This window comes from Phascolarctos cinereus, unplaced genomic scaffold, assembly GCF_003287225.1.
Source record: "Phascolarctos cinereus isolate Bilbo 61053 unplaced genomic scaffold, phaCin_HiC Scaffold_5;HRSCAF=322, whole genome shotgun sequence".
NCBI lineage: Eukaryota > Metazoa > Chordata > Mammalia > Diprotodontia > Phascolarctidae > Phascolarctos > Phascolarctos cinereus.
Genome location: NW_027555958.1, coordinates 59,593,276 through 59,615,924, shown reverse-complemented (window position 1 = coordinate 59,615,924; position 22,649 = coordinate 59,593,276). Strand labels below are relative to the sequence as shown.

Here is a 22,649-nt window from a genome sequence, read left to right as displayed (position 1 = left end):
TGTTCTCTGAAGCAGCCCATTCTACAACCTTCCCCTTTCCCTCACGTTTACCATCAAGGACAGGGGAGAGGGTTGTCTGAGCTTCATAGAAATATTCTTCCCTCGGGAGAGCAGCAAGGAAGAAGGGAAGGAGGAAGAAGTCGGAGCTTGCAGCTGGATGGAGACTTTAGGTAACTTACAAAGACAGAGAAGTTTTTTGTATTAGGAGATGGAAGGAATTCTGAGGAATGAGGAGGGGGGAGGCAAGGAGGGGGGGTGGCACTGGGGAGAGGCAGGGTTGACTCACCCTGGGGCTCAGGGTGAGCTGCTCAACCTGTCTCTGTCCCTCCAGGGGGTAGGGGATTAATAACTATTTTCAGACCGTGCTTGGAGATCAGGAGAAGAAAGTACCAGGGAGGGGTCACTCCCTGGAGCTGAAGAGGAGTTCCAACTCTGTCTCTCCAAGGGCAAAGGTGCCTGCCTGTCTGCTCCCTGGCACCCCTTTCAGGACGATGACTCACTCCAGCCTCTTTTCCCTTTTCACTTTCCTTTCTTCTTACTCCCCAATCTCCCTCCAGCCAGAGCAGAGGCCCATAGCTACCTGGCACCAGCCCCCTCATACATAAGCTCTGAAACCATATTCTATGGCTGGGGGGCCAGGCCTGTCATTCTCTCAGCCCCATGATTTCCTCTGGGTTTGTGTTCTCTCCCACCCAAGCAGCTTATTTTTAGACACAAAGGGAGAAAAATAAATTGAGAGCCACAATGCTACCATGTGTTTGATTGGGACCTTGTTGAAAAAGAAACTCTTAATTACCCAACCTCCATTCAAGGGATAATTAACAGATGGTATAATTTCCTAGCCTTCTCCACACCACATATGGCTATTAGGTGAGGGGCAGAGTGCCCATGCAGCCCCCAAATCTCTCCAAATTACAGAATCAAAAAAGCCTAGTGGGGCAGGGACCTGTTGTACTGAGAAGATTTAGACTAGGAGACAGGCTGGGTTCTAGCTCCAGCTCTGTTGTTCTCTAGCTGTGTGAGCTTGGGCAAGTCATTGTCTAGGCCTCAGCTTCCCCAGTGAAGAAAAAAACAAGAGGTTAGACTAGAGGGATGACAGCTTGTCTAGCTCAGAAGTTCTGTGATTCTGCAGGGGTCATTCAGTCCAGATAGAACTACTCTTTTTTTTTCCAAAATATTTTGTTTTTTTCCAATGACATGTAAAATTTTTTAACATTTTTTTAAATTTTGAATTCCAAATTCTCACTGAAAAGGCAAGTAATTTGATATAGATTATACATGTGCAGCAGATATGACTGCTCTTGACAACCCAGAAAAATAATCATTCTTCTAAAGGTATTCTAACAAAGGCAATGAATTCTTGGGAAGGCTCTCCCCCACAGGTAGAAAGAGCCCCAGATTGGGAATCCAGAGTTTTGACTCTACTACTAACAAATGGGGTGATCTCGAGCAAGTTAACTCCTCTAGGTCTCAGTTTCTTTTTCTGTGAAAGAAGGAGGTTGATACAATTGATTTCTTTCCTCTCTAAAATTCAAGATTTTAGGGACTGAATACATGTGTCCAATTTCTTTGTCTTTCATCTTTCACTGTCAGGAAGTTCTTCATAATAAGACATGGAGAAGGTATTGGATAGAGAGTTGGAAGATCTGAGTTCAAGTTCCATCTGCAAAACCTGGACTCCAGCACTGCCTCTGACGCATACTGGCTCATTCTGGCCAAGTCACTTTAATCTATCTCTCGGTGTTCTGGGCAACTAAGATTATAAATTGCAGAGAAAGGATTGACCTACTTTGGGAATTTTGCCTTAAGTCAATGAAGTCATAGGGCCAGTCCTTAATTTGACAGGTTGTGCAAGCTAAGTCCCAGAGAGGGAAAGTCATTTGTCCAAAGTCACACAGCACATTAGTGGTGGAGCTGGGACTGGAACCCAGGTCATGGATCTTAGGACTCAGAGATGGAAAGACTCCAACTAAGGCCTAGAGAAGCCAATTGACTAGCCCAGGATCACACAGCAAGTTAGTGGTAGGGGTGAGATCAGAGCTCCACTCTCTTATTTCTGGTGCCAGGCTCTTCCCACTATTACTCCAGGTTCTAGAGCCTTTGTCAGATTCTGGGGCTTCTCAAGGTCATTCTGCAGAGCCCCAGAGAGAATAATTCTCACTCTAGGACTTGGTAAGGGTCTTTTCTTCAGTGGAGAGCCACTGACTCCTCTCTGCCTGGGGTCTTAAGATCTATGTATAGCAGGAAGGATGACCTGAATTTTTACCTGAAAGTGAAAATAGTTACCAGCGTGCCTGAGGGTGACTTTGCCAGGACCAATGCTAAGTTTGAGAGTGTTTTGAAAATTTTTAAGATTTTTTAAAAGCTCTTTTCAAATTTAGGGCTGTGCCATTCTGGTTAGTATTCTTAGCCCTGGGCCTTGCCTCTTTGTTAAAGTCTCCATAGACTCTTAGGGAGCCTCATAAGGTGGCCCAGACAAAGGAAACCGGTTAGAGGACCTGGGTATGAGGGTCCAGGCATCAGGATCTTCGGGTTGGGGCAGGAGCCTGGCGGTGTAGTTGGAGAGGAGGAGTGGGCTGGGAGATAGGGCTGGGGGCGGGCCCACTTTAGCCCGCTCGGCCCTGGCGTCGCCGCTTTAAGAGTCGCATAGGAGAGGAGCAGGTCTATGGTAATGAGCCGCCCGCAGCCGCCGCTGCTCTGCAGAGCTCACCGCCGGGGAGGCGAGGCGAGCGCTGGGGGCTCGGTGCCAAAAGGGAGAGCCTGCCGGAGGCGCAGGGACAGAGTGAGGGTCTTGGAACGACTACCGGGGCTCTAGGGAAGGAGCTCCAGGGGTCCAGTGGGGCGATCTGGAGGCGCAGGTGGGAGATGTAGTAGCCCTGGGAAGGATCTGGAGGGGGAGGGGGAATACGGAGGGGGGGGGTGCGCAAGGACCGATGCCGAGCTGCGGGCGGTGTCGGGGAGCTCTTGGGGCTCAATAGGGAGAACTGAAGATCCAGGGCGCGGGGATCGGGAACCCTGAGGGAGAACCCCGGAGGTACAGGTGAGAGCCGAGGACGCAGGTGGGAGTTTCGGGGACGCAGGGGTAAAGACCCGGAGAAGCAGGGCAAAGATCTAGGAGAGAGCGGGATTCAGGAGTGTAGAGGGAGCTCGGAGGCGGACCTGGGAGCCCCCACCAGGGCTCCAGGCTGAGCTCGGAGGAGGGTCTGGGGGTGGGGGGACTAGGGGCGCAGGAGGGATTCTGAGCAGTTGCAGGGATCCAGGAGCCGCAGAGGAAAGATCAGGCCAGAGGTGAGCGGAGAAACTCTAGGGCGCAGGAGATCCGCTGAGGCCGGGGCCCCGAGGGAGCACGCACGGAAAGGTCCCGGGAATCAGGTGCCCCCGGCCCGGGCATGCGGCGCGGCGGGGCCGGGAGGAGCCGGAGGAGGAGCCGCCGCCGCCGCTGACCCGGCCGGGAGGAGGGAGAGATGCGGGGCCGGGTCGCCCGCGCCCCACTCCTGCTGCTGCCTCCGCCGCAGCTGCTGCTGTTGCTGCTGCTGCTACAGCTGGGCCCCGGGAGCTTCGCCCTGGCCCCATCGTCCTGCCGGTCCCTGGAAGTCCCGGACCTGAGCTCTCCAGCTCTCTGCACTCCCCAGCATTGGTTCTGCCCAGCCGGGACTGAGGGCCACTGGCTACACACCAGCCGCTGCCGGGCCTGGGGGCCTGAGCTGACTGGCCGCCTGGTGCCCCTGGATAGGTTTGGAAGCAGGAGGGCCTGGTGCCCAGAGCCTGGGGCTCATATTCCCCTGCCACCAGCCCCCATAGACTGCCCCTGGAGCTGCCGCCTGCTGGGTGCCCGAGGCCACGTCTCCCCACAGGGCAAGCTTACCCTGCCCCCAGGGCATCAGTGCATCCAGGTACCACAGCTTCAGTGCCAGCTCTGCAGGCTGGCATGGACCCAGGGGCACCAGATCGAAAAGTGGATGGCTGGGGTTCGCCCAGGAAGTCGAAGGAAACGCAATGTGAACACAGCCCCTCAATTCCAATCACCCGTCTATCAGGCCACCGTGCCTGAGAACCAGCCAGTGGGCACTCCTGTGGCATCACTTAAGGCTGTGGACCCAGACGAAGGTGAAGCGGGACGGCTAGAGTATACCATGGATGCCCTCTTTGATAGCAGATCCAACCAGTTCTTCTCCTTGGATCCAGTCACTGGAGCTGTGACTACTGCTGAGGAACTGGACCGGGAAACCAAGAGTACCCATGTCTTCAGGGTTACTGCCCAGGACCATGGTACACCTCGGCGAAGTGCCCTGGCCACACTAACCATCACGGTGACCGACACCAATGACCACAACCCCGTTTTTGAGCAGTCTGAGTACAAGGAGAGTTTGAGGGAGAACCTGGAAGTGGGCTATGAAGTACTTACAGTTCGAGCCACAGATGGTGATGCCCCTCCCAATGCCAATATCCTGTATCGTCTGGTGGAGGGGCCTGGTGGTACCCCCCCTGAGGTCTTTGAGATTGATCCCCGTTCTGGTGTGATTCGAACCCGGGGACCTGTGGACCGGGAGGCCATAGAATCATACCAGCTAACTGTGGAGGCAAGTGATCAGGGTCGCGATCCCGGTCCCCGGAGTGCCACAGCAGCTGTGTGTTTATCTGTGGAGGATGACAATGATAATGCCCCCCAGTTCAGTGAGAAGCGCTATGTGGTCCAGGTGAGGGAAGATGTGGCCCCTGGTGCCCCTGTGCTTCGGGTCACAGCTACAGACCGTGACAAAGGCAGCAACGCTTTGGTCCACTATAGTATCATGAGTGGCAATGCCCGTGGCCAGTTTTACTTGGATGCTCAGACAGGGGCACTGGATGTTGTGAGCCCCCTTGACTATGAGACAGCCAAGGAATATACCCTCCGGATTCGGGCCCAAGATGGGGGCCGCCCTCCACTCTCCAATGTCTCAGGCCTGGTGACAGTTCAAGTCCTAGACATCAATGACAATGCCCCCATTTTTGTCAGCACCCCCTTCCAAGCTACAGTACTAGAGAGTGTCCCACTGGGGTATCTGGTTCTCCATGTCCAGGCCATTGATGCCGATGCAGGTGACAATGCCCGTCTGGAGTATCGATTGGCAGGTGTTGGACCTGACTTTCCCTTCACCATCAATAATGGTACAGGTTGGATCTCTGTGGCTGCTGAGCTGGACCGGGAGGAGGTAGACTTCTACAGCTTTGGAGTGGAGGCGAGGGACCATGGCACACCCCCGTTGACAGCCTCTGCCAGCGTCAGTGTAACCATCCTTGATGTCAATGACAATAACCCAACTTTCACTCAGCCGGAGTATGCAGTGCGACTGAATGAGGATGCAGCCGTAGGTACCAGTGTAGTGACAGTTTCAGCTGTGGACCGAGATGCTCACAGTGTCATTACTTACCAGATTGCTAGTGGCAATACTCGCAACCGATTCTCCATCACCAGCCAGAGTGGTGGAGGGCTGGTTTCCCTGGCATTACCCCTCGACTACAAGTTGGAGCGGCAGTATGTGCTGGCCGTCACAGCCTCAGATGGCACACGTCAAGACACGGCCCAAGTTGTGGTGAATGTCACAGATGCCAACACCCACCGCCCAGTCTTCCAGAGCTCTCACTATACTGTGAATGTCAATGAGGACAGGCCAGCAGGCACTACTGTGGTCTTGATCAGTGCCACAGATGAAGACACGGGCGAGAATGCTCGCATCACCTATTTCATGGAGGATAGCATACCCCAGTTCCGCATCGACGGAGACACAGGAGCTGTCACCACCCAGGCTGAGCTGGACTATGAGGACCAGGTTTCCTACACTCTGGCCATCACTGCCCGGGACAATGGCATTCCCCAGAAGTCAGACACCACGTACTTGGAAATCCTAGTCAATGACGTCAATGATAACGCCCCCCAATTCCTGCGTGATTCCTATCAAGGCAGCATCTATGAGGATGTGCCCCCCTTCACCAGTGTCTTACAGATTTCAGCCACAGACCGTGATTCAGGATTAAATGGCAGAGTTTTCTACACCTTTCAAGGTGGGGATGATGGTGATGGCGACTTCATCGTTGAGTCCACATCAGGCATCGTGCGCACACTGCGGAGGTTAGACCGGGAGAATGTGGCCCAGTATGTCCTACGGGCATTTGCAGTGGACAAAGGAGTCCCCCCAGCCCGGACACCAGTGGAGGTGATGGTGACTATACTGGATGTGAATGACAATCCACCCGTTTTTGAACAAGACGAGTTTGACGTATTTGTGGAAGAGAACAGCCCTATCGGTTTGGCGGTGGCTCGAGTCACAGCCACAGACCCAGATGAGGGTACCAATGCCCAGATCATGTACCAGATTGTGGAGGGAAACATCCCTGAGGTCTTCCAGCTAGATATCTTTTCTGGGGAGCTGACTGCCTTGGTGGACCTGGACTATGAGACACGGGCAGAGTATGTCCTTGTCATCCAAGCCACCTCAGCCCCACTGGTGAGCCGGGCCACTGTACACGTCCGCCTCCTTGACCGCAATGACAACCCCCCTGTCCTGGGCAACTTTGAGATCCTCTTCAACAACTATGTCACCAACCGCTCCAGTAGCTTCCCTGGGGGAGCTATCGGCCGGGTGCCAGCCCACGACCCCGATGTCTCTGACACACTGAGCTATAGCTTTGAACGTGGGAATGAGCTCAGCTTGGTGCTGCTTAACACCTCCACGGGGGAACTGAGGCTGAGCAAGGCTCTGGACAACAACCGACCCTTGGAGGCCATCATGAGTGTGGCAGTGACAGGTAAGGGTTGAGTGTATGTGTTGGGGAAGTGCTGTGTGGTCCCCTGGAGCTTGGGAGGGGCTGTGAGGAAGTCTCAGGCCTGGGAGAGGCTGGCTGTGGGATTAGGGGAGGAGTCTACTCCCAGGGTTATGGAGGAGGAGACTGGGAATGAGGCAGTGTTGGGGTGAGGTGGGGGGGGAGCTGGCAGATAGACCCTCTGGAAGTGGAGGGTGGGTGCCTAATCCATTCCTCAATCCTGGGGGTCACTGTGGCCAAGGAAAGGCAATGACTGGCCTGGGAAAAGGAGTCCTAGCTCCTCTTGCTCTTTCCACCTCCTGTCCCTCCTGTCCCTGGGTTGGTCTGCTGCAGTTGGATGCCCCGGCCTCCCTTCTTCCCTCCCTACTCTGTGATGTGGGGGAGGGGGGAGGGCTTAGATTTTTACCCTGGAGCAAGAAACTAAAAAACTGCCAAGAAACTAAAAATCCTCTAGTGAGGGGACATTCCGGTGGGCAGGTGGGTTGAGGTGGAGAGATGAAGGTGGGTTTGAGTCTAAATTGTCCCTATGCCCAATCTGTCTTGGGCAGCTAGGAGAACATCCAGGTTTCCTTTCTACACATACCCCTATACTTTGACCATCTCCCCCAGACCCGTGCCCCGTGAGGCTTTTGTGATCTCATCTAGCAACTAGGGCCAAAGCTGGTCTGTGTCTGTGGAGGGGGGAGGGGGCACACAGTAAGGTCAGGACCCCAGAGTCCAGCCCCTTCTGGCCCCCTCTCCCTCTAGGCTAAGCAGGAGACTGACGGGGACTTTGTCTAGTACATTCTTTCCCCTCTAGGCTGAAAGAGCTGGGGCTGCTACCCCCCCTCCAGAGCTCACTGCAGGAAGTGAGCCCAGAGCTCATTGTCTCTGTCCAAACAAACCCCACTGTCACAGGCTAGGGTTTGGGGTCCTGGGGGGCAGGGGATGCAAAGTAGGCAGACACTAGCTGGGGCCCCCTGGATTCTTTGAGCCTGTATCTCCCTCCCACACACACACACACACACACACACACACACACCCAGGGGAGCCAACCTTCCCTTTCTCCCAGCTGAAAGTTGGATTCCCACAGGATGGCCTCCCTCCCCCAGGTCAAAGGAATGTGAATTTAGGGGGCCAGGATGGCTAGGGGACTTTCAGTATATGGAGGAAAGGATCCCTAGAACATTCTACCTCTTCCCTACCTTTTAAAGGGGTGTGTGTGTGTGTGTGTGTGTGTGTGTGTGTGTGTGTGTGTGTGTGTGTGAGAAAGAGAGAGAGAGAGAAAGAGAGAGAGAGATCTGGCCAGGACCCAAGCTGAGGCATTCCTGGTGCCCTGCAGAGCAGTACGGCCTGCAAACTCCCCTGGGGGCAGAGTGGAGGGCATTCTACTTCTTTCTGCTAGATAATATCCTCTTCTTTAGCATAGCTGCGGTTGGTGGGGAGATGAATCTTGGGGCTGAAAAACTGAGATTTCTCCCTGACACCAAGATGGGGAACAGATGAGACTCTCATGAGAGATTTCTGTCTAGGGTGGGAGGAGGTATGCAAAGAAATCATTTGGCACTAACAGCTAGGGGTAGAAGAGAGATGCCATCTGCCTATCCATATTGGGGTTAGAGTTGTAGACACATGTGGGGTCTTACCAGAACAGCAGCCTGATGTGAGAGGCCAAAAGGAAGGTGAACAGAGGGCTTCTACCTTCCCCACCCATGGGTCTGGGCAGGGGAGGGGCTAATTTTTTTTTTGTCAGATCCCTCTCCCCAGGTTTTTATAGGGGCCTTAGGGCATAGCTGGAAGCAGGAACTGTGAGAATCATACAGTATAAGAGCTGCAAAGAACATTAGAGAACTTCTTGTGCCATGCTCCCATTCTGCAGGTGAAGAAATTGAGTCCCAGGGAAATTAAGTGACTTGGGGAGAGTCCCTACCCTGCTTGGTCTCTCAGTTTCCCCTCTCCCAAGAGAAGGGCTCTTAAGTTAGAATCTGAATTTGAAAAAAAAATTGATAACTATATTTCAATAGAATTGGTTTCTTTTGTAATCCTATGGGTTTTTATTTTATGCATTTGAAAACATTATTCTGAGGAGTCCTTAAGTTTTACTAGACTCCAATGGGGTCCATGACACCAAAAAGGGTTAAAAACCCCTGTGTTATAGAGGTGGAGCTGAGCTCTTTATGGGGCAAGGGTTCAGAAGGCTGGGGTTCATAGGCTCATAGACTTAGGGCTGGTAGGGATCCTAGGGTTACTGAGTCTATTGGAAGTGTGGAAGAGCTAGGGTGAAGACTGATGATCTTTCCCTGGAGCAGGGGCACAACGAAACAGTGGGGCACTGGGGTGGAAAGGGAGAGGACGAAGTCCTGGAAGGGTACCTCCAGCTCTTTTACCCCTTGCCAGGGCCCAGTCTTTCTCAGTCCTTCATGGCCTTGTGATGCCCTGGTTCTCTCAGAGAATTAAACGGGGAGGGAATTCAGAGGCGCCTTGTGGTCCCACCCCTGCCCCTCCCCCAGATTCAGAACCCCCCCTCCCCCAGGCTCTGACCCTTGGAGGCAGTCACTATGGCAACCCCAAAGTTAAGCATTAGACTGAGGAGGGGGAAGCCCGTTGCTGCCCCTAGACCTTTGTCTCTCTTCCCCTATTCTTTGTCTCTTCTTTCTCTCTTTCTCTGGCCCATGTTGCTTTCCTCTTCTCCCTGCCCCCCCTCACCCTCCTATGCTGTGGATCTCTCTCCCTCTTTCTTCTGCTTGATTTTTTTTCTGTCTCATTCTGTTTGAATTTCTTTTATCTTCTTTTCCATCACTAGCTCCCTTTCTGTTTCTTTTCTCTCTTTTCTACCTCCCTAGGTCTCTCTTCCCATGTCTCTTTGTTTCTTTCCATGTATCTCTTTGTCTCTCTATCTAGATCCCTACTTCTGCTTTTCTGTCTCTCTTTGTCTCTCTCCCTCTCTTTCATTTTCCCCAGAGCCGCTATAGCCCCAACTTCGGTCCTAATGATCTTCCCTCAGTCTGATCGATCTCTCTCTCTCTCTCTCTCCCCCCGCCCCATCTTCCCCTTCTCAGTTCAGACATAAAGGTGCTTCCTGTTTAGTGCCCCTGATCCACTTTTCCCTTGGAGATGAGCATTTCTGGGCTGGGTTGTGTCCCCAGTATCTGGCAGAGGGACACTTTAGGACTGGAGTGGTTTCTGTGATTGCTATTGCCCTGGGGCCGTTCTTGAGTAATGAGGGATTATATAGAGAGCTGTAGTACTGGGTTCTGCTAGTGTTTTCTGGGTGCCTGATCCTGCCCATAGCCTTCTCCCATCCAGTCTGGAGGGTAGGTGGGTAAAGGGGCAGGCTTTCTTCTATCTTAACCCTCCCTTTTCCCCCAGTTTCCTAAAGCTCAGGCTCAGACTGCCCTTTTCTACTGGACAGTCATTCTCACACATCCGAACTTCTCTGGTGCCCAACTGGGGAGGATAAGAGGATGGGGTGGCAGCTGAGAAAGGAGAAAAGAGAACAGAGTGGGGCAGGTGGCTGTAAGTGGTAGACCAGATGGGAAGCAACAGGGTGGAGCAGGGGAGAAGAGGACAGACTAGAAATAAGGAGACAGACAGACACAGATGCCCAGGACGGGGTGGGGGGTGGGGTGGGAGGCTGGCCCCTAGAATCTCTCCCTGGAGTGGGGAAAATCTGGCCACCTGGGACACTGAGGGGAGAGCTGGAGATCCATTGATCAGCAGAGCTGAGTGTTAAAGGCTTCTCTTTCAGCTACGTGCCATGTGGTCAGACAGTCACTTTCTTAAACTCAGGTCTTTTGTGTGTATAGCTGAGAGCTGGATTCTGTGGAGGTAATAATGAAGGAGCAGAAAGTGCCCCTTTGTTTTAGGGGCTCTTAATCTAATGGGAAAAAAAATCCTAGAAATGCACAAGTGATATGAAAACAAGTAGAAATAATTGAGTCCTCCTACTGTTAGTAGCTAATGAGATTATCTTTATATCTTGTATGTCCATTTTGTGTGCATTGTCTATCCCGGAAGAAAGTGAGCTCCTCCAAGGCAGGGACTGAATTCTTGCCTTTATGCCAGCGTGTCCAGAACCCTTGGTCTGGAATCAGTAAGACCTGAGTTCAAATGCAGCCTCAGACACCTACTAGCTGTATGACGCTGGGCAGGTCACTTAACCTCTGTCTGCCTCAGCTTCCTCAACTGTAAAATGGGGATAATGATAGCACCTACTTCCCAGGGCTGTTGTGAGGATTGAATGAGATAATATTTGAAAAGTTCTTAGTGCAGTGCCTGGCACATAGCAGGCACTATATCAATGCTTATTTTTGCCCTTCCTTCCTTCCTTCCTTCCTTCCTTCCTTCCTTCCTTCCTTCCTTCCTTCCTTCCTTCCTTCCCTCCTTCCCTCCTTCCCTCCCTCCTTCCCTCCTTCCCTCCTTCCCTCCTTCCCTCCTTCCCTCCTTCCCTCCTTTCTTCCTTCCCTCCTTCCTTCCTTCCTTCCTTCCTTCCTTCCTTCCTTCCTTCCTTCCTTCCTTCCTTCCTTCCTTCCTTCCCTCCCTCCCTCTTCCCAGCACACCACACAGTGCATAGCGTCTAATAACTGCTTAATATATATTATTGACTGGCTGATTACAAACTCTGTAGTGGGAAAAATATTGGACTTAAAATCAGGAGAAGCAATGTTCAGAGTTTTGAATTTAACACTGCTCCCCTTGGCAAGTCCCTTAACGTCACTGTGCCTTAGTTTCTTCATGTGTAAAATGGGGTGATACATTTCCTACTTCTTAGGGTTGTGGCAAGGAAAGTGTTTGTTAAGCTAAAAGTGTTATGTAAATGTGAGTTATTGTTATCATTATCTCATTGGACTGTCATGAGGAAAGTGCTTCACAAGCAAAAAAAGTGATATAGAAATGTGAGAGCTGTTATTCATAATAATTCAACTGAACAAGCTTTTATAAGCTTTGACAGTATCAAGTTCACAGAGCTTGAATTTAAAACATCTGATTCTCCATCCCTTATGTGCAAGGAACTTATTGCTGTTTAATGGAGGACTGCAGAGCCAGAGGGGGTTAAGCTGGGTTTCCTGGAGGTGGTAAATTTAGAGCAGGGTTTAAAACTGGCAAGTTCATAGATGGGTTTAGAGGAGAAGAAAGGCAGGGAGGCATGTCAGGTCAAGGAGAGTGGCCTATTTAGAGGCTGGGAGGTCCTAGGATCATAGATTCAGAGCTGAAAAGGCCCTTAGAGGTCATTTAGTACAGACAGATGAGGAAAATGAGGCCCAGAGAGTTAGACTGGCATGCCCATATTCACATGGGTAATTAGTAGCAGAGGCTTTGATTCTAGTTCTAGCATTTTATCTGCTATACCAGAGGTGGGGGGTGGGAGGGAATAGTACAAGGTTTGCCTAGCTAGAGCATCAAGTCCATTAGGGCTAATCACAGGGAGTAAGGGTCCATACTGGGGCATGTGGTTCAATGTAAGATCATGACATTTAGAGTGGAAAGGATTTTTAGAGATCATCTATTTCAACTCCTGAATTTTACACAAAAGCCCGAGCAAGGTGTGTATGGGTCCAGGGTGGCATATGAATGAGTATGCATTTAGACTGGCTCATTCTAGACCTCAGTGGTTCCCCTCTATTTGCTGTTTCCTTCCCCCCCTTTTTTCCCCTACCCTATTTCCTTTTAAGACCATCTTTTAAGGTGCCCCCTCCTCCAAGAAATCTACCAGGATCTGCCATCAGGAGGTAAAAACTTCTCCCTTGGACCTCATACAACACTTTGCTTTTCACCTCTCTGTAGTTGTGTTTTTGTTAGCTCCATGAGGAGCTCATGTCTTATCTAAACAATGAACCTTACATGGCCATTGCAGAGAAGATGCTTAATCACTGCTTGTTGAATCAATGGCCCAGGGCAGATTTCAGTATGACCTGTTGTTGATCACCCAGGACAGAGATTCTCCTCTTTCAATCCCAGTCACTTGTTTATACATGCTACACCCTCCTGAGTGCTTTGTGAGATCTTCCATTTTGAAGGACAATACCAGTGCTTCATTGCAGAGCATAAGTCTGTACCAGCTTCCATCCCTTTAATCCTTCCTAGACCTAAAAAGATCAGGTAGTCCAGCGTCCTCATTTTAATAATAATAATTGCTAACATTTACATATGTGCCAGGCACCCAAGTGCTTTATAGTTTTCTCATTCGATCCTCACAACAACCTTGAAAGGTAGGATTGCTATTATTATCCCTATGTTACAGATGAGGAAACTGAGGCAAAGAGTTTAAATGACCTACTGGCCCAGGGTCACATGTTTGGTAAGTGTCTGATGCCAGATTTGAGCTTGGGTCTTCGTGATTCCAGGTCCAGCACTCTAACCATTGTGCCATCTGGCTGGCCATTTTACAGATGGGGAGGCTAAGACTTGTGTAAGGTCAGACGGTTAGTAAGTAGCAAAGCCAGAATTCAAATCCAGGTTCCCTGTCTCTATATCTATTGCTCATCCTCTACATCAGAGCTTTCAATTGATCCTTGTATAGAGCCTAACTTCCACTGTTCTTGCCTTCCTGGTTGGCCTTCTCTGGATCTGTCTAAATGTCTTTGGGCCTTTCTAAATTGTGTCCAGAACTTATTATATGCAGAGAGTGGTGGATACTGAGAAACAAAGACTGGGCCTGGCCTTCATGGAGCTCACAACCTCCAAAAACTCATATATGAATAACTATGGTATAGAATGATTCATGATAAATACATAATACTAATAACTGGCATTTACATTGAGCTTTTGCAGTTTGCAAAGCACTTTCCATAAATTATCTCATCTAAACCTCATAATAAATCCATGAAATAGGAACTAAAAGAATTTTTCACCCCATTTTACAAATGCGGAAACTGAGGCTCAAATAGGGTAAGTGACCTGCCCATGATCACACAGCTATTAGGAGTCAGAAACAGCATTTGAATTTAGGCACTCTAGGTTCTAGATCCCTTAACTCCAGTTTTGTTTTGTTTTTTACTTCTGGGATGGGGGTCAGGGATAAAGGCTTATCACTGACTGGGGAATGGGGGGAGTCTTCATGGAAGAGAGGACATTTGAGTTTGGTCTTGAATAACATGGTCAGGAAGGGGCATAGAATGTCAACAGGTAGAAATGGGGAGGGGGGAAGCAATGTTCTAGGGATAGAGACTGGACCTGCAACTTGAGGGGCATTGGGAGCACCTGGCTAAGGAAACTCCTAGCAATGGATCTTCACATCTTCTCTGCAATTCAGTCTTATAGAGTCATCTAGAACATTTAGGGATGAAATGACTTGTCCAGGGTAGTATGTGACAAAGGTGGGACCAGTTCTTCCTGGCTCTCCAAGGCTAGCTCTGTATCCCATTATCTCTGTCTCTGTCTCTATGTCTCTGTTTCTCTTTGTTTCTGTGTGTCTCTGTCTCTGGGAGATGGTTAGAAGTCAGTACCTAAAGGGGGTTCCCTCTTTCTATTTCCAGGTTGTCGACCTATTTCTACTATGTAGTTAGATGTGTAACTGTGTTTCAGAATACATATACACTAGTGTGTGTTTGTAAGTTAGGTATGTTATGGGAGTGTGTGCAGTTAGGCATGTATGTATTTATGGTCATAAGTAGGTGTGCTTATGTAATATACTTAAATAACTTCAATGCACAGTGTACGTCTGTCTCTGTATCTGTGGGTCTGTGTGAAGAGTAGTTAGTGAAGCCTTTTGCAAAGATTTCTCGGGGGTGGAGGGTTGGGGGAGACTTGGCAAGGAGCCCCATCCTAGAATTATTTTGTGCCAAGGCCTGTCCCAGTCAGCAGCACCACCTCCTCTCCCATTCTGAGAGTGAGAGAGTGAGAGAGAGAGAGAGAGAGAGAGAGAGAGAGAGTGTGTGTGTGTGTGTGTGTGTGTGTGTGTGTGTGTGTGTGTGTGTGTGTGTGTGTGTGTGTGTGAGAGAGAGAGAAGGGTGGGGTCATTTCCCCACCCAGCTAAGGAGGGTTTGCTCTGGATTCCCTGGGGTGGAGCTGGAGCAGCCTGGGCCTAGCCAGGCTCCCTGAGGACACAAGGAGCTGGGCGGGAGGAATGCTTTGTGTTGGGGCAGTTGCCATGGGGATGGAGGTCCTGCTTTCAGGCAGCTGTAGGGGCTGGGGAAGGGTTAGGGGGTTAGGGAACTGGGGAGAAACTCCTGCCCTCAAAGCTGGAGCCCACCATTGTCCCATCCAACCCTTCTGCCTCCCTAGACTGGGTTGGGGGTGGAGGGCATGAAGATGATATTGAGAGGCTGAGATCTCTGTTAATCTCCTGTATTCAGCTGTCTGTTTTCTGGGGCTTCTTAAGATACAGAGGAAGGAAGGGGGCAAAGGTCCCTGCTCCCCTGGATGGGCCCAGTCTTCTGGGAGAGACACAGCACGGCATACACGCAAAATGAGACCGATTACGGAGACAGAAAAAGAAATCTGTCTCACAGATAGCTAACTATGCAGGTTCAACTTCCCTTTACATAACGAGTGAATTCCTGAAAAGTTGGGCAAACACATGAGTTTTTATAAATTGAATCAGATCACATTTTAAGTGCACCAGGAAAGCAGGCTTCTTAAAGGAATCTTTAAGTAAGACTCCACCCATTTAGCTTTGTCATAAATCATTTCCTCCACTGGGTTTGCTAAGGTGAGAAAGGTCTTTTGGAATAATAGAGACAGCATGCAACAAATAGCTGGAAAACCAGTCTGAGTCCAGAAGTCCTAGGCCCAAGTACCACCCCGATATAAACTGGCTGTGTCACTCTGGGCAAGGCATTTAACGTCTCTGAGACTCCCTCTGTAAGGGGCAAAGCACGTGCTCACCTGTACTGGCAGAGGGGGTTTTCTCAAGGGAAATTCCTTCACGGAGGAATTGAGTTCACAGAGCCAAATAAATAACAACTAACATTTACTTATAGAGGCTGTTCCAAATGTATTAGTAGAGAGAACACTTTCAGTTTAGGGGATCAGGGAAGGCTTCAGGGAGAAGTTGGTGGTAGCCGAGGCAAGACTTTTGGGACAGTGCCTGTATGGTGCCTTAATGTTTTTTTCTTTTAAATTGTGTTATTGTGAACTCTAATGGTAGTCAACAAACACAAACATTTCAGTATCTCTGTCAGCCTTGGTTTCCTCATCTGTAAAATTTAAATGATGAAGGTCCATCAATCAGCCAGTGCCTTGCACATAGTATGTGCTTAATAAATGATTGCTGACTGACCCTCCTTCCCCCCAAAAAGAGCTAATATCCCTCAAACACTTTGCAAACCTTAAAGTGCTATGTAAATACTATTATTATATACACAGCAGAACAACAACAAAGTTGCACACAGAGCTGGTGGGTCACAACAGCCCTGCAAGGTAGGGAGCGTTTGATCTATGCAAAAGCTAAATTAGAGGGCGCACAGGTACCAAAGAGCTTGAAATTTACTTTAGAAAAAGTCTCGTGATTCTTTTTAAGAAGCCTTCTTCCCTATCGCGCTTATCAACCGGTCAGCCAAGCAGCATTTATTAAGGGCTTACTATGCCAAGCAGTGGGGCTGGAGATTCAAAGAACGACAAACACATAGACCCTGCGCAGCCTCAAGGAGCTCACATTCTACTTTGTGGGGAGAGGGGGACTCCCATTCTGATGGGGGTGGAGAGGAATTCACGTTAGGATAGGGGGAGGGGAGTTCCTATTCTACTGGGGGGAAAGCTCTGATTCTAATGGGGGAGGGCAACTCAGGCTGTCGGGGAGAGGGGACCCCACATTCTAATGGGGGGAGGAGAGTTCCCATTCTGTTGGAGGAGGGAAGCTCACATTCTGATGGGTGGAGGGGAGCTCACATTCGAATGGGGTGCACAGCAGGAAAACAGCTATGTCAGTATAGGATATATGCAATATAAAGAGGAAGGGAATCTCAGAGGGAAGGCAGTAGAACTTGGGATGGCAGGGGAAAGGCCTCTTGCAGAAGGTGGGATTTGAAGCGAGTCCTGAAGGAAGCTCAGGTGGGAAAGGGGTGGGGGAGGAGGGAGAGATCATCCCAGACATGGAGGGCAGTCAGTGCAAACACCCTTAACATAGGATTTGATTTATAAGAACTGAAATGTTGGCTCCACTTTTCAGGAAACCACTCGTTATGAAAAATGAGATGTCACGTGCACGTGCCCCGATTTCCTTCTCTGTAGGTGTGTCACCTCTGTGTGCGCTGCCTCTCCCAGGGGCCCAGGCACGCCCGTGGCTGGGGGTGGGGGTGGGGGTGGGGGTGGAACTGGGACCTCGACTCGCTCTAGGTCACAGGGTGGGGGAGCGCCGGCTCAGAAGCCTCATTCTCCCTGGTCCCGTTCCCTCCCCGCGCGCCCCCAAGTCTCGCGATCTTTCTGCTTCCTGCTCTCCCCATCGGCCTCGCTCCCTCGCAGGGGCCACGTGCTGCGGTCTGCTCCGCGTGCTCTTCCCTCCTGACTCCTTCTGTCTTGCCCCACAGACGGCGCTCACAGCGTGAGCGCCCAGTGCGTGCTGCGGGTGACCATCATCACGGACGAGATGCTCACGCACAGCATCACGCTGAGGCTGCTGGACATGTCGCCCGAGCGTTTCTTGTCGCCGCTGCTGGGCCTCTTCATCCGCGGCGTGGCCGCCACGCTGGCCACACCGCCAGACCACGTGGTGGTGTTCAACGTGCAGCGGGACACGGACGCGCCGGGCGCGCACATCCTGAACGTGAGCCTGTCGGTGGGGCGGCCTCCCGGGCCTGGTGGCGGGCCGCCCTTCGTGCCCTCCGAGGACCTGCAGGAGCGCCTCTACCTGAACCGCAGCCTGCTGGCGGCCATCTCGGCGCAGCGCGTGCTGCCCTTCGACGACAACATCTGCCTGCGGGAGCCCTGCGAGAACTACATGCGCTGCGTCTCCGTGCTGCGCTTCGACTCCTCGGCGCCCTTCATCGCCTCCGCCTCGGTGCTCTTCCGGCCCATCCACCCGGTCGGGGGCTTGCGCTGCCGCTGCCCGCCGGGCTTCACCGGGGACTACTGCGAGACCGAAGTGGATCTCTGCTACTCTCGGCCCTGCGGCCCCCACGGGCGCTGCCGCAGCCGCGAGGGCGGCTACACCTGCCTCTGCCGGGAGGGCTTCACCGGTGAGCACCCGGGGGAGGAGCTAGGAGGGAGGGGGGATGCTGCGCAGCCAAGGGGGGAGGGGGCCGAGAGGAAGAGGGGGATGATGTGCAGCCAGAGGGGGGGTGGGAGGGAGGGAGAATGCAGGGGTGGGGGCTAAGAAGGAGGGGGGACGATGCACAGCCAGAGGGGGGGCTGGGAGGGAGGGAGAATGCAGGGGTGGGGGCTAAGAAGGAGGTGGGGATGATGCACAGCCAGTGGAGGGGGATTGGGAGAAAGAGGGAATGATGGTGGAGGGGGATGCCCATCTATGGGGGAAAGTGGTTTAGAATGAAGGGAGATGCCCAGCAATTGGGGGGGGGGCTGGGAATGAATGCTTATTGATGGGGAAGTATTGGGAGTAGAGATGGTGAGTGGTGGAGGGGAGAAATTAATAACAGAGACACTGAAGAAGGTGTTGGGAGTAAAGGGAATCCATTGATAAAAAAGTAAGACTAGAGAGGTGGGGAACAGGAAGGGAATACTGGGAATGAAAGAGGTGCTGAGTGATGGTGAGGCCAGCTCAGGGACACTTGAGGAGGAGAACAGGTGGGACTCTCCCTAGGAGATTCAGGCTCCAGGGCAAGGAATAAGCTATGTTTATCCGTGTGTATTTGTCACTACATCCCCATGAGGAAGGTGGGACAAGGGTTTCTTATCCTGCTTACACAGTCTCACAGAGATAATTTGCCCATGGTCACACAATTAGTAAGAGACAGAGTTCAGATCAACATTTATTAAGTGGTTGCTGTTTGTAAGGCACTGTGATTAAAGGCATACTGAAGCAGTCCCTGCTTCCAGGAGCTTACATTCAGTGGAGGTGGGGGTGGGGGTGGGAAGGAATATGATATGTACGAAGACAGGTAAGGTAGGGAGTGGTTGGAGCCAAGGAGATTCTGACAAGGATCTAGAAATTTTTGAGAAGAGAGGTCACTTTTCATTTAGGGGATCCTGGAGGGCTTCATGGGGGAAGTGGTACCTGAGCTAAGTCAGAGGTGAGGAAGAAGTGCTTTTCAGGCATGAAGAGATGGCTTGTCAAATTTAGGGAACAGCTATCGTTCTAGTTTGGCTAGAAGAAAAAGTATTTTAATCATTGAGGACCTTAGGTGCCAAGCTAAGGAATTTGAATTTTATCCTAGAAGCAATAGGGAGTCACTGGAGGCTTTTGAGCAGGGGAATGACCTACCCATAAGGCACATGCCCTGGGCTTTATGAAGATAATTTTGACACCTTTGTGAAAGATGATTTGGAGAGGGGAGAGATTGGACGAAGGAAGACGAATTAGAAGGTGGTTAAGAGTCCAAGTGAATCAGAGGTTCTGAGCTAGGGTGGTGGCTTTGTGGAAGTATAAAGAAGGGAACAGATGTGAGAGATGCTGAGGAGGTAGGATAGACAGGGCTTGGAAGATAATTGGATGTGAGAGTGAAGGGAGAGAAGCATCCGAGATTAGATGCCTGGGAGGTTGCCTGTGTGCTCCACAGATAGAGGGAAGTTTGGAAGGAAAGTGTTGCTGTAGAGACTAGCCTGAAGGGAGGAAAGGGGGTTAAGACTAGGGATTGTGGATTGGGAGCAGAGCGAAGGTTGGAGAGCAGGTTTAGGTGGAGTAAGACCTAGGGAGAGGTGAAAGCACCTGAGATAGTGATCGGAAAGGGGAATTTGGGTTTAAGATCACTGAGGTGAAACGGTTAGGGCTGATGGGGAAGTCTAAGGTGTGACCACTTATGTAGGGGATATAGGTCATGAGAATTGAGGAGGTGGATGAGCCAGGAGGCCAGGGTGTTTGAAGAGTTGTTGGTCTTAATAAGGTGATCACAGAGAGAGAAGCAGGGAGAGAGGAAGGCTTGGGGTTAGGTACTGAAACTCATTGAGAAAGGAAGGAGAGTGTCCTGGAGATTGGAAGGTGCTGCCAACAAGGATATGGATGGGGGAATGAGAAAGGAAGGAGTGGAATTCAAAGAAGTTGTATGATGGAAACTGGAGGAGGATCTGGAAGGGGAAGGGGATAGGGAAGAAGAGGTATTCTGCTTCTTTTCAGCTTTGTGAGCAAGCAGCCAGCAATAGAGAAAGTTGTAAAGGATCATGTGTCTTCAAAGGAAATCAGGTTTGTGAGCTCCAGAAGATGGGTAGATGGGAAACATGTGAAAGGTAGAAGATAGCAAGCCTAGGTTGAAGGGGAAGGGAGGGAGGAAGGAAAGAAAAAAAGTAAAAGAGCATTTATTCAGTGCTTACTGCATGCTAGGCATTGTGCTAAACGTGGAGGATACAAATACAAAAAAGCAACACCACCCTGTCCTCAAGGGGCTTTGGAATAGGGGAAGGAGAGGACTAAGGCTGGAGGTGAGTTCGGGGAGAGGTAACAGGACTGAATCCTGGGGCTTATTGGGTTGAAAAATGAGAGCTTGCTGCTATCGGGCAGGAAGTGGAGGACTTGTGGAAGGGAGAGTGAATCCATGGTTCTAATCCAGATTCTAGCAAGACAGTCCCTTTGCTAGGGAGGTTTCCCAGGATCCTCTTTGGTAAACCCTGGAGGTGGGCAGGAGAGTCAGTAATGTGGTGACCAGGACAGTGGTGTGACTTCCTATAACTCCAGGCAGCATGGGGCACCTGCTTCACCCTTCCATACCTTTTTACCACATTGTTTCTGAAGGCCCGGGGCCTTTGGTGGAGGGTAAGGGAAGAGTGGAGTGAAGGCACCCTGCAGGGGGGTTTCCTTCTTTTTCAGCTGCCCCAGCTGTTTTGGGTTTTGTTTTGTTTGCAAAGGTAATTTCCAACTCCAGATGGAGCCCCCTGTATTACGTGGAGTTGAAGGTAGGAGGGTTGATGTTAATGGCGATGGAATTTGAACCAGTCCTTCTGATTCTGAGTTGAATGCTCTTACCCTGTCACCACATGGGTGGACTTCTTTGAGTTAATTCTTCAACATTTTAATGCAGCGGGAATCAGGCTAAAATGAGGACCCCAGGGATGGTTTAGAAGAATTTTGCCTGCTGACTGAGATGGACTTCTGGGTTGATTGTATGTGTATGAGCCTCAGGATACGGGTTTTTTTGGTTTTGTTTTGTATTAGCTGATAACCCTAGGATACTGAAAGCCCTAGAACATGTGATTTTTGAGTCACTATTAGGGATCTTTGAAAGAATGTGGAGAATGGGAGAGAGAGAGACTGCAGGAATAGAGGACAAATGGACTAATTTCTAATAAAAAGAAAATATGGAAGCTGTACATTTTAAGTGAATCCTTTTGGCAAATTCTTGGCAAACTTCTGGAAAGCATTGTTAAAGTGTTGGTTAGTTTCCATATAGAAGAAGCAGAAGTGATCCGAAGAACCAGCAGGGCTTTATCAAAAGCAAGTCACTCTGCATCCATCTTTTTTCTCTTTTTGGTGGGAGGGGGGTTGGGGAACTAAATTAACAGATGAAGAGAATGCTATACATACTTTTAACAAAGTGTGTGATAAAACATCTCATATTATTCATATGGAAAGGATGGAGAGATATGAGTCAGATGATAATACAGTTGAATGGATTTGGAATTGGTTGAATGGCTAGACTGAGAGCAGTCAGCTTGGTAGGGGTCTCCATTAAGAGCCCCAGGGATCTGTGCTTGGCCCTGTGCTGTTTAACATTTTCATCAATGACTTGGATAAAGTCATTGGATTTGCAGATGGCACAAAGCTGGGAGGGACAGCTAACAGAAGGCATGACAGTGTATGGATGCAAAAAGATCTTGACAGTCTAGAGCAGTGGTTCTCAAGATATGCCCTGGTGACTATTGGGCATCCCTGAGACTTTTTGGGGGTCCTTGAACTGTTTTCATAGGTCAGAACCATTTACATGATTCATTTCTTGTTTGTTTGTTTGTTTGTTTTGGTTGGGCAGTTGGGGTTAAGTGACTTGCCCATTGTCACACAGCTAGTATGTGTCTGAGGGCGGATTTGAACTCAGGTCCTCCTAAATCCAGGGCTGGTGCTCTATCCAGTGCGCCACCTAGCTGCCCCATGATTCATTTCTGATATGGTAAATATCAAGAGTTGTAACCCCTCCATGGAGGCACCTAGGTGGTTGAGTGGATAGAGGACTGGGCCTGGAGTTGGGAATACCTGAGTTCAAGCCCAGCCTCAGACATTTACTAGCTGTGGGACCCTGGGCAAGTCACTTAACCTCTGTTTGCCTTAATCCACTGGAGGAGGAAATGGCAAACCCCTCCAGTATCTTTGCCAAGAAAACCTATCATGAAGAGTTGGGTGTGAATGAACAACATAACCCCCCTAAACAAAAGCTCATTAATTTGAGAGTAAAATTTAGAGTCTTGAAACCAGAAAGTTTGGGGACTTCTTCACTAGAGCATTGAGCTGAATATAATTAGATGAAATTTAGTAGGGATAAATAAATGTATAGTCTTACTCTTGGGTTCAGAAATTCAACTACAGAAATACAAAGTAGAGAAGGCATGGCTAGAAAGTGTATTGTCTCAAAGAAATCTTGAAAGCTGTGTATGTCAGCAATATGATTTGGCTGTCAACAAAGGTCATGGCCTTTGTTAAGAAAGGCACAGCTTTGGGGCAACTAGGTGGCGCAATGGATAGAGTACCGGCCCTGGAGTCAGGAGGATCTGAGTTCAAATCCGGCCTCAGACACATGATGCTTACTAGCTGTGTGACTCTGGGCAAGTCACTTAACCCCTTTGCCTAGCCAAAAAAAAAAAAAAGGCACAGCTTCCAGGGCCATCTGAGCTCTGTC

At 50.3% G+C, this 22,649-nt stretch overlaps 1 protein-coding gene across 1 annotated transcript in view; it reads left to right on the top strand.

The window, feature by feature from the left end:
* Nucleotides 1–2,918: 2,918 nt before the first annotated feature.
* The window catches only part of CELSR2 (cadherin EGF LAG seven-pass G-type receptor 2), a 51,754-nt gene continuing 32,023 nt past the window's right edge, over nucleotides 2,919–22,649 (top strand). The window contains 2 exon segments of the mRNA XM_021000642.1: nucleotides 2,919–6,786; nucleotides 17,247–17,894. Coding sequence (XP_020856301.1) covers nucleotides 3,465–6,786; nucleotides 17,247–17,894 — 3,970 coding nt within the window. The 5' untranslated portion in view covers nucleotides 2,919–3,464.